This window comes from Palaemon carinicauda, chromosome 42 (genome assembly GCF_036898095.1).
Source record: "Palaemon carinicauda isolate YSFRI2023 chromosome 42, ASM3689809v2, whole genome shotgun sequence".
Taxonomy (NCBI): Eukaryota; Metazoa; Arthropoda; class Malacostraca; order Decapoda; family Palaemonidae; genus Palaemon; species Palaemon carinicauda.
This window is the reverse complement of record NC_090766.1, coordinates 6,206,374-6,223,425: the sequence shown is the minus strand read 5'-3', so window position 1 is coordinate 6,223,425 and position 17,052 is coordinate 6,206,374. Positions and strand designations below refer to the sequence as shown.

Here is a 17,052-nt window from a genome sequence, read left to right as displayed (position 1 = left end):
TCATTTGCTTTGATAAGTATCATACCTATCGTTTTTTGAGTTATAATGAATAAAAAAAAAGTACATTCATCACACCTTGCACATCCCACTCATGCAGTTTAGTACAACAATAAGTCATCATTGTGATTTGTGCAATGGTTTTACCTACAGATGAATTATTACAAAACATTCTTCTATACTTTACATGGAATTAAAACAGGTTAATTACTAAACTTCCTTCCTTCCTATATTTTACAGGAAATTATAACTGCTTTATTCCTAAATTTTCTTGCCTGCAATACACCAGCTACAAGTAATGGTATAATATCTACCAAATAACATGATCTGGGTTTGCTCGCGTGTCACAATACATAGAAAATGCATTTACAGTTTATCCAATTTCTAAAATCTAAAAAAAAATATTTCAAGAAACTGCATTAAGTCATGCATAGAGGATTTTTTTCAAGCCAAACAAGGGGGAACTATAGCTACCTAATAATGATAATAATAATAATAATAACAGTAACACTAATAATAAATATTCACTATAAAAGCTGTGCCAGCGTAGTCACAACAACAACTGCATTGTGCTATCTCTAAATCATCCTATTTTCTGAGTAGCTTTAGCAACAAGAAGCTTAGGTACTTGGTAAATTTAAAGGTGGGGAGGCCATAATGGTGTTGGGTGGAAGAAGCAGCAAGTATGTCTTCAGGTGTAAGAGGAAAGGGGCGGGGGGAACTGTGGGGGGACAAGGTTTATATCTGATAAATCCATGCACAGGTTGTGGTGAGAGTGGAAGTGGTGATAAATAAATATTTCAATGCTCCAAACAAATGCAGACACACCATTTTACATCACCCCCATTGGTTACATAAAAGAATACATTAAGTGATAATCCTATTAATTGATAATAAAACTATGAGGATGAAATAATCCAGATGATGCAAAAAGACTTTATAAATCAATGAAATCAGGATGACGACATCCCAAGGAGTCAATTAGAAAATCCATCCACCTTCTACTATGTGGACCAGGAACTCAGTGGCAGTTTAATTTTCCTTTAATGTCCAAGGAACTTTATAGGAAATCCTAATCTTTGTAAGTTCCCTGAAAGTTCCAGTAACTTTTAGGGGGTCAGTTTTAAATCGATTTATGATTCAAAGTTCTTTTTAAGTCTAAGAATAGATAAAACAAAAGTTTAACTCCATTCAAGTTTCTATGCCAATATGATTTTAAGAGCATCTTTATCATTAAAATAAGTTCCCCGGTGTCCACGAATGTGTCAGGAAGTTTAAATCTGTTCAAGTTCCTTGGTGTCCTGGTTCCTTGGTAACATGGAACTCGTCAAGAAGTGCTTACAACCATTTAACTAAAAGTTCCCCAGTGTTTGGGAACAAGATCGTAAATGTTTCAGGAGAGACTCAAGGCTCCTGTCAAGGAAGGTTAGGCAAAATTGGATGAAAGACAATATGGGGGGAAAAAAATCAATGAAAGGAGGTGACGGCCAAGTGCAGTGATAGGTGGTGGCTTATTAAACTGTGCTAATATGGCCAAAAACATCTAGAAGGAAGGGAAAGGAAGGCTGGATAAAAAGTCAAAACTAAAATGATAATGAGGAAACAAATTGAAATCGAAGCAAAAGGAAAAAAGAAAAGGAGACGAGAGCCGGCAATCTCACCACTTCTCAAGAGACAAATATCTATATCAGGTTAAAAGGAAATACCTCGCACATTTCCAATAAGGTCTCGTTTTGGATGGAGGCATTAAATTCTAGGGCATTTAAGTTCAGATAACAACAAGGGGAATAAGTGACAGAAAAGTGAGCAAATGATTATAAAACAAACCAAATTTTAAAGAAACTGGAAGGATGTTATGGTAGAATGATAATACTGTAATAAAAATACAGTATTTGATATAAAAAGTGGATTCAAAATCAAGGAAATATCGGAAAAAACGGAAATCCAAAACATCCCAACAAAATGCAGAATAATAATAACTAATAAAAATAATTAGAATATCAATAATAATAATGTAATATAAATACAGTAGATGTGCAATGTAAAATACATAGCAATATAAATGCAAAAATAAGAAAATAATAATAATAATTATAACAACATTAATAATAATAATAATAATAATAATAATAATAATAATAATAATAAAAAAGTTATTCAAAATTCCAAGGTAACTTTTTTGCTCAAGGCACTAAGCTCTTCAAAGTTATTTTATTCAAAATTTATTGCTAATTGCAAGGGATTTCAACAGTGTTTTTTTACACCTTTATAAAAGTTACCAAGGGAGAGTAGAGTGCCACAGTGTATTACAAGAAGGCAGTTAACATGACAAAGTGACAAAACGAAAGGTAAAAAACAGATGAAAAGGAAAAATTGTAATGAAAAAAAAATAGGTAACAAAAATAACGGTGAAGGTTAAAGGTATTATTGAAAGGTCTTCATCAAATACGTCCACGAAACATGCTTTTGTATTTAAAATACCTCTCCTACGATTGTATCCACGGCCTGCATGAAAAAATACAGCACATAACAGCAGGGTAAATACACATAAACCTAAGAGTCAAGAAAGTAGCTTATATCAAATACAACTCTGGAAAGACACCACAAAACGTTATAGCGCTCCTAAATGAAAAGAAAAAAATTGATCAATGTACAGTACAATCTACGGAAAAAAGCTTGAATATTCTAGAGAAAAAGGAAAAGTAGAACAAACGAAAAAAAAAAAAATTTCAGACGGCACAGTTTATCAGTTTACACAGAAGCAGCAAAATTCTGAGGTCAAATTTCTACTGGTACTCTAAAAATTAAGACATTTCATCCAACTATAACAAAATAATGATGGTGACAAAGATGATGATGATGATGATGATGATGATAATGTAGTTGTTATAGAATTTTACAATGACATGATATGATGAAAATGTTGACAAAACAAACTGAGATCAATGACACTTAATGACCTATGATTTCAGGAATGTCCAAAAATGAAAAAAGTATTATGTTGGCAAAATAGTACCGTAAAACTCATGGAAATATAAAAATGAAGATGTTAAATAAGGAGATGGAAAATTTAGAATATAAAAGCATACTATCTGATAAAATAATGCCAAATAATGGTGACAAAGAATTGAAAATAAAAATGAATTGATTGCATGATGGGAATATGATGGTGGCAATCCTGCCAGATAAATGAATGAAATTTATACAGCACCTGTATTACCATGATATAAAATAGGCAAAAATATATGGAAAATTATAAAAAATGAACAAAATCAACTGATAGAAGCAGTACTTCAACACCTCAAAGCCTTAATGCAACATTAGCATATTAACACTATTTATCAGTAGGGAGATAAAATATACAATTCTTTTTACAGTTCTAGATTAAAAATATGTACTGTGGGATCCTTCAAACCTTAGCACTATTACAAAATATTTATGGCAGATCTTCATTTGTAAACTATTCTTGTCAGAAAAGTATCTTGACATTAGCTATAGATACAAAAAAATGCTTCATCAAAAATTCCCTGCAGTAATATGCAAGTTATTAAATCATATTTGTCTATTGGCACCTACTTGGGTAAAAAAACAAAAAAATTACCAACTACAATGCCACACCTCTTATTTCTAAGTTCAGTTCCGATACAGGACTGATAAAAAATACAAGACACAGTAAGTTTTCCATTTCCTCAATACCATGCAATGGTTAGGATTCTGTCGGCGCAGGATTCAGAAGCTTACAAAAGATATATCAATTCTATTTACAGTATGAAAATAAATCTCTCAGTGACAGCATACAATCCAGTGGAGGCACTGCAAGTTTGGCACTGATAGTGCCACGGGAAAACGTCCTTAGTAGCGAGATGAAAGTATTGGAAGAGAATGGAGGTACAAAAAAGGGGGAACATAGTAATGAAGGGGAAAAGGGGGAGGGGGAATGGAAAAGGGAGGGGGAATGGAAAAGGGAGGGTGAGGACAGATACTATTAAGGGAGAAAAGAGATCGAGGAAAAAATAATTATATCTTAGGGGAAAGGAATAAAGGAATGAATAAATAGGAAGGAAGTAGGGAAAAGGAACATGGGACCACATAGATAGGAATATGAGGTTGAGGAATAAGCAGCAGAACAGAAAATGAGAGGAAATGAAAAGAATCAATGGAAGAAAATAATGAGGGAGGGAGTGGGAACAAGAAAGAGAAAGGAAAAAATAAGATAGCAGCAATAAGATTGAACTGGATGGAGGAAAGGAAAATATGAGTGAATGGAAAGTGAAATTGAATGAAAGGGGGAGAGAAACACGGGAGAGGAACATGATGGGAATGAGAATGGAAAGGAAAGGAAGGGTGAATGTAAAGAACAGGAGGGGAAAGAGACTGAGCAGTGGGAAATAGTTGGGGTTAAAGACTCCTCTTCACATATTACACATCTCTCTCTCTCTCTCTCTCTCTCTCTCTCTCTCTCTCTCTCTCTCTCTCTCTCTCTCTCTCTCTCTCTCTCTCTCTCTCTCTCTCTTTTAAAATAAATTCACAGTAGTAGAATATGATTTTAAATCATTCATATTTAATTGACTATAAAATAAAAGGCATTTAATAAAAATTAATGTACTGTAGTCACTGTAAAATTGGTACATGATCTGTAAGTTGAAAAGTTCGAATTATATTATTGAGAGTATGATTTAATGTATTTTCAAAGTGGAATGGAAATAGTGGTTCAAAGTGGAATGGAAATAGTGGTTCAGAGGGGTCTGGAGGTGACCTAAAGGTGGGATGGGGTTTTTATTAAATACTCTTTCTGAAATCATGGGATTTTTTTCATAAATCACTGGGCTTTTTCCAACTTATCAGACCTTTTTTTAAAAACAATAGGTTTTAAAATATCTCAAGACAGTTTCAAAAATCATTGGGCTTGCCTAAATACCATAGAGCTTTTCTTTATATCAATGGCCATTTTAAAAAATCATTGGAATGTCTTGAAAATACTGTATTACTTTTTCAAAACACATGATTAGTTTTCTTAAAACCTTCCAGTTTTTTAATAATACCATTTGTCCTTCTTATAAATCAATATTTGCTTCTCAAAATGGAGACTTCCAGATGTTCGAGTACCAAAAGAGGTTGCGTTCAGAGCTTGTAAATGTTTCTTACCAATTTAAAAAATTTCTAAAAAGTATAGAATTTATTTAACCAAAGATAAGTATAAAAAAGAGAAACTTTGTCAAAATAAAGATTGGGCCAATATAAAGCAAACTGTACAATACAGATTTTTATAAAAATAACACTCCAATGACTATCAAACCTAACTCGCATCCTTACTGCCCCCAGGACTGTGAACTAAGCTAGATTTAAAACATTGAGAACCGATGTTCAACCTCCCTACACTTTGGGGACTAGGAATAAATTGTTGTAAAATCCAGGAGATGGGCTTAAGACCTATTCTAGGAGTTTGATAATCTCTTACTCGCAGAGTATTGGTTGCTAGGAAAAAGGAGGATTGGAGGCCAGACGAATTTGATAGCCCTCTGCCACAACACCCAAAGTTTGGAATGAAGGCTTTCATAAACCTGATGAAAGAGGCAAAGTCTTCCTTCTACAGGAATCAGTTGGGAAAGACCATCATAGAGTTCTCTGACAAGGTTCAAGAGGCCTGTTGGCATTTTGGCCAGGATGCCTGCAAGAGCAAAATCAGGATGATCCACCAGTTAAGTAGTGAATTAATTCGATGAGAAAATTCTTCTAGAGGCAGTGTGGGTTTACAAGGAGAAAAGGTTGTTTTCCTAGAATGGAACATCACAGTGTCAGTGTGTGTTTTTGCATCCATTTGTGCAGCCATCTTATGAATTCTATTCATATCTAATACAGGACTAATAATTGGGGAAGAAATCAAGGAATGTTTCTGCACATCAGACACGCCTAACCAGAGGAAGAGACACAATTGTACCTTTGCTTAATTATAAAACTTAAGAGAGGCTGCAACAGCTGAAATACTCTCGTTTTATCTGAAGAGGTCAGCTAATCCAAAATAAGATTTAGATTCTTAAGGCCTGCAAACTTCTCTTCCATAAGACGCAATAACCCTTTACACAGGAATGATATCACGGCTCCTCGGTGCCTTTTTTGAGACTGAGAAAGTGCACAACGAGAAACGAGACGATATCCAGGCATATCGCTCTTATTTGCAAGAATAGATCAGTCAGACATGGTTATCCATGGTTATACTGTAGAGTAGGGTTGTACATAGACAAAAATGTACAGTACAAATGTATGTAGACGTACAAACGTATGTACACCAAATATACTGTAAGACTGCACGTAAACCAAATCTATCTCAAAGGCCTAATCTTTTCAATTCTTTAAGAGGTCATTTTGTCCTTAATTTTGTTTCTTTAATTTTTCTCTTGATTGAAGTCTATTTGATATTTCATCCACTGCCATGAAAAGCCCATAGTTAAGGAATGAAATTGTACTTATTTAGCCCAAGTATAAGAGAGAGTAGAGGAAGGGGAGGAAGAGGAGGAGAGGAAGAGGAGGGGAGGAAGAGGAGGGGAGGAAGAGGAGGGGAGGAAGAGGAGAGGAGGCAGATCTAATACTGAAGACAAACAGGCACAAATAGATGTATCAATTACACCACATGAACCCAACTGTGCATCGTCTATAGCCAAACTCATTCACTTCCGACACACACATATTTAGCATAAATCATATATGTTAATATGACCAACATTTGCAGATTAAAATTATTCCTTCAGATGAAAATATTAATTTTTTTTTACTTTCAGATCGAGTTAGCATAACATAAGCATCACACTTTAACGAAATGACTCTTGCTACAAAGTTCACCTGACTTCTTTCCCGACTAATCTCACCAATATGATCCCTACAAGACTCGCTTTCAGTCCGATATGAATCCTACCTTCAAATACAGGTTAGATCCACTTAGAATCTCGCTTTCAGATTGCAGTTGACGTGACCTATGTTCGTTCAAAAGTTCACATGATTTTTGCTCTATGATCTGCATCAACATGAATTCATTACCTATAAATGTTAACATAATTTGCTTCCAGGAGTTAAAAAGACTTTCTTTACTTATGAATGTTAATATGATTTGCTTTCATAAGTTAACAAGACTTTCCATACATATGAATGTTAGCATGATTTGCTTTCTGGAGTTAATAAGACTTTCCCTACTTATGAATGTCAACATGATTTGCGTTCAGGAGTTAACAAGACTTTCCCTACTTACGAATATCAACATGATTTGCGTTCAGGAGTTAACAAGACTTTCCCTACTTATGAATGTTGGCATGATTTGCTTTCTGGAGTTAATAAGACTTTCCCTACTTATGAATGTCAACATGATTTGCTTTCTGGAGTTAACAAGACTTTCCCTACTTACGAATGTCAACATGATTTGCGTTCTGGAGTTAACAAGACTTTCCCTACTTACGAATGTCAACATGATTTGCTTTCTGGAGTTAATAAGACTTTCCCTACTTATGAATGTTGGCATGATTTGCTTTCTGGAGTTAACAAGACTTTCCCTACTTATGAATGTTGGCATGATTTGCTTTCTGGAGTTAATAAGACTTTCCCTACTTATGAATGTCAACATGATTTGCTTTCTGGAGTTAATAAGACTTTCCCTACTTATGAATGTTGGCATGATTTGCTTTCAGGAGTTAACAAGACTTTCCCTACTTATGAATGTTAACATGATTTGCTTTCAGGAGTTAACAAGACTTTCCCTACTCATGAATGTCAATGTGATTTGCTTTCAGGAGTTAACAAGACTTTCCCTACTTATGAATGTCAACATGATTTGCCTTCTGGAGTTAACAAGACTTTCCCTACTTATGAATGTTAACATGATTTGCTTTCTGGAGGTAACAAGACTTTCCCTACTTATGAATGTTAACATGATTTGCCTTCTGGAGGTAACAAGACTTTCCCTACTTATGAATGTCAACATGATTTGCCTTCTGGAGTTAACAAGACTTTCTCTACTTATGAATGTCAACATGATTTGCTTTCTGGAGTTAATAAGACTTTCCCTACTTATGAATGTCAACACGATTTTCTTTCTGGAGTTAATAAGTCTTTCCCTACTTATGAATGTCAACATGATTTGCTTTCTGGAGTTAATAAGTCTTTCCCTACTTATGAATGTCAACATGATTTGCTTTCTGGAGTTAATAAGTCTTTCCCTACTTATGAATGTTAACAAGATTTGCTTTCTGGAGATAACAAGACATTACCTCTTCAGACTTTTGCTCTTAAATCAAATTTAACAGTACTCATATCCTAATCCAAAGTTGACATGGTACTCACTTCCAAGACATACACTTACAAAAAGTTACCAATGGAAAAAAAGAGGAGTATATGATCATCAGAGAAATAACCCTATACGTGAAGAAAATATACACAAATACACAGTTTTAGTTACATCAATAAAACAACAATTGAAAGAAATGAATTATTATTTCTTTTAAAAAGGACAATCCTGTTGTATGTAAAGTCTAATATAACACATTGTAGTTTAGGAGAAATTTACTAAACTGGAAAATTTAAATGGCAATAAAACTCAAAACCATCACAAAACTCAACATGCTATTTTTTCCTTAATTCAAGAAAAAACATACATAAGAAATTACAGGATGTATGCATTATTCATACTTGATACATGTGCAACAATTGTTATGTATACTCAGTACAGGTGTTACAAAATCCATCTCCCTTATCAGCAATGCATCACAGCTGTTTGGGTCAGCCACACACACACACAAGCAGCCTGCAAACAATGGTAAAACGCACGCACTTACAATCCTTACAAGATTTAAAAATAAAACTCGGCACACACATATTAAGAAGAGGGTAACTTCTGCCAAATCCACTTTTTTTATTTTCCCGAAAAAAAAAAACAAAGAAGCATATGGCAACAGTCACATGTCAAGAGAATATACATCTCTTTGTGCCAATAAAGCTGGTGGTTATAACAAGGTTTGGCTTATTTGCATCTTCACAACAACAAAGGCCATTGCTGAGAGAGAGAGAGAGAGGGGGGGGGAGTAAGAAGGCACGTTCATTCAAAAACATTGTAGTATCAGTAGTAGAAATGAATGGATGGCAAAGGGATTTAAATAGGTTATAATAGTAAAGTAGGCAAGAGACCAAAGGTCTCAGAAGTAGTAAAAGAGGGAATAGTAGTAGTAGTAGTCGTAGGGAGGAGGAGGAGGAGGAGGAGGAGGAGGAGGAGGAGGAGGAGGAGGAGGAGGAGAGAGGAGAAGGAGAAGGAGAAGGAGAAGGAGAAGGAGAAGGAGAAGGAGGAGGTACTCTGGCCTCAACAACAGCAGCAACAGTTGGAGGAATAGCAGGACTGGCAGAATGAAGTATCCCTCGAATCATCTCCAGAGAGGGGCTCTGACCAAGTTCTTGGAGAACAAAAAATATTATTTTTTCTTTTTAATTTGAAGCTTTATCTAGCAGACCCAAACTACAAATGGGTTATACAGCCTAAGGCAGCAGGATACTTATCAATACAGAGGTTATGGCACATGGAAAACACAGGGGGTAGAGGAGAGAGAGAGAGAGAGAGAGAGAGAGAGAGAGAGAGAGAGAGAGAGAGAGAGAGAGAGAGAGATAGGAGAATGTGTACAATAATAATGAGGTTTCGTCATGTTTGGAGGGGGAAAAAAGATGGTATTAAAATGGAAATGCAGCAAACAAAGCATCATCTCTGGCAACATGGATGTAGAAAAAGCTTTGATTTGAAGAGAAAACCAGGCTTATTCATACAAATACTTTATATATATATATACACAGTATTGGAAAAAGGTATAGCCAAGCAATGGCAGCAGTTTGAAGGTGGGGGGGGAGGAGAGGGAGGTTACTGGTGTAAAGGCGGGTTTACACGGTCGAACGCGGTTCGACAAGACGTGTTTAAAGTGAGGTTCGATAACCGAACACCCCATTCGGTTGTCAAACACGTTCGTCGAACGGTTCGAAGAAAGTCTGTTCACGCCTGACTTTTGTGGACGGGGCTTCATTGTTCACAAACCTTATGCATTTGTGTCGGACTCCACCTCTTCGAACCGTTCGACGAGCAGGTTCGACAACCGGGTTCGACGAACCGTTCGATCCAGTAAACCTCACCTAAGGTTGAGACTAGGTTGAGGGATATATAACCCAGGAGGAGGATGGGGGCGGGGCTTCGAAAGGGGTATATAACCCAGGAGGAGGATAGGGGCGGGGCTTCGAAAGGTTAAGTAGGTGCCAGCAGGACAGGTGAAGGAGCAACAAGGTGGCAGCATCTAATAAAACACGTGCACACTCATCATCATCATCATCTTCATCATCCTATATCATCACCATCATCATCATCATAACAGTAAGGAAACCGCCATCACTTACCGTGTAACTGGGCCAGAGCCTGAAGCGTGTTGTTCCCGCAGTTCATGAAACCTGGCGGGCAGAGACAATAATGAAAATAAAAAAAAGAGAGGGAGAGAGAGATAGGGAAGAGAGATAAAGACTGATAAAAGAAATAGGGAGAGGTAGAGATAAATAAACCTAATTAGAGGACATACTGAGAGTATTATTATGAACAGTCGTAGAGAATAAGAAAAAAATATGACTACTAAAGTTCTCAATACATACAGTAAATGGAATAGAAATGCATGATTTTCTTGGGTGAAAATTTAAAATTTTTTAACCCTTTTTTCGGCAACAAGACTTTCCCAGTATCACTATGATCTTTTTTCATATATAAGAGGATTTTCAACTGTCACTATCTTCATCATCATCATTTGATATTCATATACAAAATCATATTTATCATAATTTTTTTTTATCTAGTGAGGATGAGAAAGCGTTTGTGTGAAACTGCCAATGAAAAATATATGTAAAATCTTTTTTTTTTAACTGAAATGAATTAGTGAACTGCACTGCAAAATAAAAAAAAAACTGATTTTTTATCTCTTCACCTACATATATTGAGAGAGATCTGGATAAATTAAAAGCATAATAATAATTGTATAAGCACACACACACAACAATAATGACAACAATACGAAAGACGAAAAAACGTAACCCAAGCACACGCGACAATATATATATATATATATATATATATATATATATATATATATATATATATATATATATATATATATATATATATATATATATATATATATATACCATTAGCTCTTTTAATCCAAAATAATTATCTCTGATAAATATAAAACATAGTTTAAATCAAACTTCAATTTAAACACTGACTTTCCCTACACACTGGCTCCCGCTGAGTAACTAGGTCTACAGAATAGACCATTTCTGGAAATCTTAAACGTTCGGTATTTCAAAAGTTATCTTTCTTCAAACGAATTATTTCTCTAAGGGCGAGGATAAACTGACTTTTATTGTAATATTTACGTTTGTATTAGAAAAACAATTTAATAAAATCTGTAGGCTTTACGGAGACTCAAAGTGTCTTTTTTGGTAGGGATAAGGAATCAAATAGTGGAAATGCTGTCAATTTTTTTGCTGTGGAAGGGGGGTGGGGTGGGGGCAAAACCCTAAATTGTGGGGTCATAAACAAGGTGGCTCCTTAGTCATAAAGGTCAGACATTTGGAGTTTCGCCAGTACAAGGAATATGATCATAACTTCACTAACTAGGCCTAATTAGTTTATCCTTTCTGGTCCAAAACATTAAAGGCTTTGTTTTCCAGGTACTATTGATATAAAGTTAACAAGCTACTCTCGTATTTTAAATTAAAGTCTTTGTATATCTGAAGACAAAACGCATTACTTTTTATTCAGTTTTATCCAGACCTTAATGGTATAAGCAGGGAATAGATGTAAGGTGGTGGCTTTGTAGAAAATATTTCAAAACTTGTAAAAAAACATTAAAATCACTTGAAAAACTTAATAACCAAACATTGACTTTCTCACACGAGGAATTGTAAAGGTCTTATCCATAAGAATTACGGACTTGGATATATGAGCGAGTCATTGTGAACTATACAGACAATAGATAGAAAAAACATTGAATATTTCGTTTAAAATAAACCGAAAATGTCTGATCTATGACCCACATCCAGGGTTAACAAACCCCCCCCCCCCCGCCCACAGGGCCAGGCAGATAAATCTACTGTCCCGGTATAATACGGGTTTGGTAGACAGAAGATCGGACAGAAACCTGATATCAAAATAATCGTCTGAAATTCCATTTACTTTCATTCCCTGGCATAGACACATTTCTTATAAAACTTAAGGAATTTAAGAGTTTTACAACACACAACTAAAAAAGCACACAGAGTGCAGATCTCCGTCACCGCAGCTTATTTAGGTCGACCTATCGCTCGCCCTTGACCTTTGACCCAAGACTATCAAAACTCAATCACTTTCACGTCTCAACAAAACAATTAATCCCTGAAAGTTTCACTACTTTAGGAGTAAAATTGTGACCAGGAAGTTGTTCACAAACAAACACACAAACATGATCGAAAACATAACCTCCTCCCAGATTCAGTGGCAAAGGTAAAAACATGGTAAAGGGGTCTTATTTATCCTCAATATCAAAAGAATAACTAAGAATCACGTTCTATTTTAGTCTGCCTACAAAATAATCAATGAATGGAATAATTAGCATAGGCCTACCTACACTAAAGCCAGTAGCCAAAAGACTAAAGTTAAAATATATATATATATATATATATATATATATATATATATATATATATATATATATATATATATATATATATATATATATATTATATATATATATACACACATATATCTCCAATTATTCACGTACAGCTTAAAACTATAACTAAGCTCTCAGCATATTACAATACTAAAAAAAATGAAATTATATAATTATAAAATCACGCAACGCTTTCTAGCCAAAATTTTTACACCAAATTAGAGTAATAACAGCATTTTCGAGACAGCCTGCCATTAACAAAAGATAAACTGTTGTTCTGAATCTTCTAACAATAAACTTAATACTAAAATTTGCTATAAAAAATAATTCAAGTTCAAACTAGATTCGCGTATAATGAATCTTTCCATATATTACTTGTCTATTAATATCTTAATTATGCAAATAAGGAGATAATCTATGAAAGACAATTAAAAGAAAATAAGTTTATGGTTAAACCTATAACCTATTCATGTTAAAACATTTAACAGTCTGTATCAACAGATGATTAAACTGATATTTAAAACCAATAACAGGATACTTCAATCTTCGAAAATATATACCACTGAAATGACACAATTCACTGTTAAGTAAAATCAACTTTCTTAACAGGACTGAACATTTTCTTAGCACATCGTCAATCACGTGGCAACATTCAACACACTAAAATCACCTCAATAACACATAAGATAAACTACTAATGTAAAAAAAATATGTACATAAGGTAAAAAACTCCAGTGGGTCCAATGCCTATCATAACATTCAATTAATTTCTAATTCTGGTTACCACTATTTCACTGTCTTGTTGTGGAGAGATAATTTCTTTACTCTGTGTACAATTTCCTTTGCAAAAATACCCTGGACCACGCTACTGCCTAAAGAAGAAATTAATACTTCCTATATGCCTAATAAAATACTTTTTATACGATGTTCCCCCAGTCAATATAAAAAGGGAATCACCCAAAAACACTATATATTGCCATAATAGAAACAATACGCCTTCAACGCAAAATTGTACATAGGCCTAATCCAACTGAAACATCGTTAGTATGAAAAACTAGACCAACTAAAAACGAATATATATATATATATATATATATATATATATATATATATATATATATATATATATATATATAGATTATATATATATATATATGTATATATATATAGAACACTATAACATGAAAAATGTATCCTCTACAAGAAACTATACATCTAGAAAATTCATTTCCCAAAGTTTTAAACGTTAAACTTTCCAAACATGACTTTATACACAATCTACCATTAATATTCGATACACAATTTCCCCTACAAGAAAATATTTGAAAACGAGACAACAAAAATATTTTGAACGAGAAACAAAACATTTTTTTTTGTGGCGAGGCGCCTCGCTTCACTGATAAGAATAGGCTATAACTACTCTTATCTTCGGTATCCCCTTGATAAGCCTGTACTCTCCCCCCCATAAGCTACTACTGTCGTTTAGCGAAGAGAGAGAGAGAGAGAGAGAGAGAGAGAGAGAGAGAGAGAGAAGAGAGAGAGAGAGAGAGAGAGAGAGTGTTCTACCAAAGAAAAAAAAAGGCATATCTGAGTGCAATAGACCAACGTACCTATAAAGATAAATAGGAGTAACAACTATTAGTACTACTACTACTATTACTACTACTACTACTACTACTACTACTACTACTACTACTACTACTATTGCTATTACTACTACTACCACCATATAATACGAGAATTCCCATTCAAAAATGCAATATTAAAGTCGTTCCCGATAAAAAGGAAGGAAAAAAAAAACAAGACAGGTAAGAGACTGTGCTGAATATTACCAGACTCACCTTTCCTCCTTACACCATCAACAATAAAAACATTATCATTATCACACCATCTTTGTCATCACCATTAGCTTGACAAGATGGTGCTAGTAATAAAAAATACTCTTAAACACACATACAGACGCACACACATACCACACGAGCTGCCCTTACCGTCCTAAGAGACACAAAAAAACGTGAAACATACATGTAAATAAAAAATGATAAGAAGTAGGTTTTGTGTGTGAGAGAGAGAGAGAGAGAGAGAGAGGAGAGAGAGAGAGAGAGAGAGAGAGAGAGAGAGAGAGAGATTAAAACCTACCCTTTATGTGGTCTTGAGGATCCCTTATGATGTCGTTGAGACAGTGTTCGAATCCTCTCATATTATCCAAAGGGCCTGTGCCATTTCCAAGCCCATTGCGACCGTCCTGTAAATAGAAATAAACAAATAAATAAATAAATAAACAAATATATAAATAAATAAATGAATAAACTAATGGGAGATTAAGTCGAGACGAATACTACATAGAAACATACATCTATAAACTGTGAACTTTCATGATATTAAAATATACACAAATTAATTCAGACATTGTTTGAAGTGCATGAAATAAACGTCTTAGAAAATAACAATTAATTGCACTAGTTTTTTTTTTAAAAAAGGTAAAATACTTAAAATTATAATAAGGTATTTATAAGTTGGTCAAAATAACACTACAATCTATAAAAAGACATTCTTCAAATATACATATGAGTTATTGCAGTAATTAAAAAGTTAAAATCACATTCTTACACATTTTCCCAAGTCTAAAACCAAATTATTTGATTATTATTATTATCCTTCTACCTCCTCAACGACTATTTGTATGATTATACAATTTTTTGGCCAATTATTCAAAATTATCGTATTTTCATGTTACTGTCAATATCTTTATTGGTATTTTTCCTTAGGGCAATTATTCTTGGGAACAGAAAATCAGGGATTTCCTAAAAACTTTTATACCACACAAAATATTACCGAGAAAATAAAATAAAATTTTCATTGCAACCACTGAGAGAGAGAGAGAGAGAGAGAGAGAGAGAGAGAGAGAGAGAGGAGAGAGAGAGAGAGAGAGAGAGAGAGAGGGTCAACGACACCTAATCCACACTCTCTCTTCATTAGTTAAAAGTAACCTTGACCTCTGACCGTGACCCTCACCAAATTTTTCATTTATGTAATCTCCCGAGAGTACATAAGGCTTACTTAGAACAAGTAAATAAATATTTCGAAGGTCCATAATAATTTCATTTACATCGTAAAATAATGCGCATGAAATAATAATAATAATAATAATAATAATAATAATAATAATAATAATAATAATAATAATAAATGGAAATTTGGTCTCCACCTCCAACCTTGAATTTTTCCAGAGGCAATATCGCAGTTGCCAGTTTGCCATTTAATTGCGAAGACAATCCTAGTTTTGGCAGGGAGTCCCGTTGAATTAAATACTGTTAGCGTTAAGCTAAACAGGAATTTAAATATATAAAAAGTAAATGCAAGAGAAAAACCATTGAACGTTACGCTGGAAAATAGTAATACACAAAAAAACAAATGAATGATACACGAGCAGAGGTGCCAAACACATTTTTTTTTCTACCATGACACTCTTTACCCGTTACAATTGAACACCTGCAAGCCAACATCTCGATAACACGATCTCATGCCACAGCTGTACACTGTACACGTACGTCCTTGTAAACTCTTTAATGTAAAATCATGCAAAAAGCTGATCATTTAGAAAAAAACTCAAATTCAAGACGCAGTAGCGGGATTTCTCTTCTGGTATGACGTGGACCAGGATGTATCAAGTTTTATATATATGGGGAGAGAGAGAGAGAGAAGCCAAGCCCATAACATTTAAGGAAGTAGAAAACTTTCATGTTGGTAATCAAGCTGACTTTCAATTGGAGGTTACTTCACGAGTATACCGTATCCCACCACGAATATTTAACTTTCTAAATGCTTGGCTCCTTTTTTTTACGGAACTGGTGGGCCCAACCCTGTTGTGACGCGTGTTGCCATCATTTTAATCATTACAATAATGCTCTATCGTTATAAAATAAACGATATTACATACCACAAACACATCACGATGGATATAAATCACAAGTGGATATTTGAGCAATAATTACACTTTTTACAGTAGCATAAACACCATTTAAGCCACAAAATCCGCTCAGAAGATTAAATTCCTTCGAACACCCCAAAATACATTGGACCGTCCCACACCTGGCGGGGCTGGCCATATTACCATATGGCTACGAAACACATTTGCACGGTCTGATAGAAGGGCAGTTACCATTCCTAGCGTTACACTACAAGCCATAGCTATGGCCGTAACCCGTGCTTATAAGGCTACGGCGTTATATAAGAACCTCAAATGACAAGTCATTTTACAGTCCCCTAACCCCTAAAAAACCACACACACACACACGGCCCCTGTAAACCCTAACGGTTTAACAAATAAAACAGGCTAACACAACACACC

At 34.5% G+C, this 17,052-nt stretch overlaps 1 protein-coding gene across 9 annotated transcripts in view; it reads right to left on the bottom strand.

Annotated features, from left to right (window-relative positions):
• orb2 overlaps positions 1–17,052 on the bottom strand; it is a 220,766-nt gene that overhangs the window by 37,682 nt on the left and 166,032 nt on the right. For 2 of the 9 annotated variants that reach the window (XM_068365077.1, XM_068365080.1), the window contains 3 exons: positions 14,841–14,946; positions 10,402–10,452; positions 2,479–2,502 (listed from right to left, as the gene is read on the bottom strand). In XM_068365077.1, coding sequence (XP_068221178.1) covers positions 2,479–2,502; positions 10,402–10,452; positions 14,841–14,946 — 181 coding nt within the window. Of the gene's footprint in view, positions 1–2,478; positions 2,503–10,401; positions 10,453–14,840; positions 14,950–17,052 lie in introns of all 9 variants that reach the window. The other 7 variants (XM_068365078.1, XM_068365079.1, XM_068365081.1 and 4 more) reach the window with 4 other exon arrangements.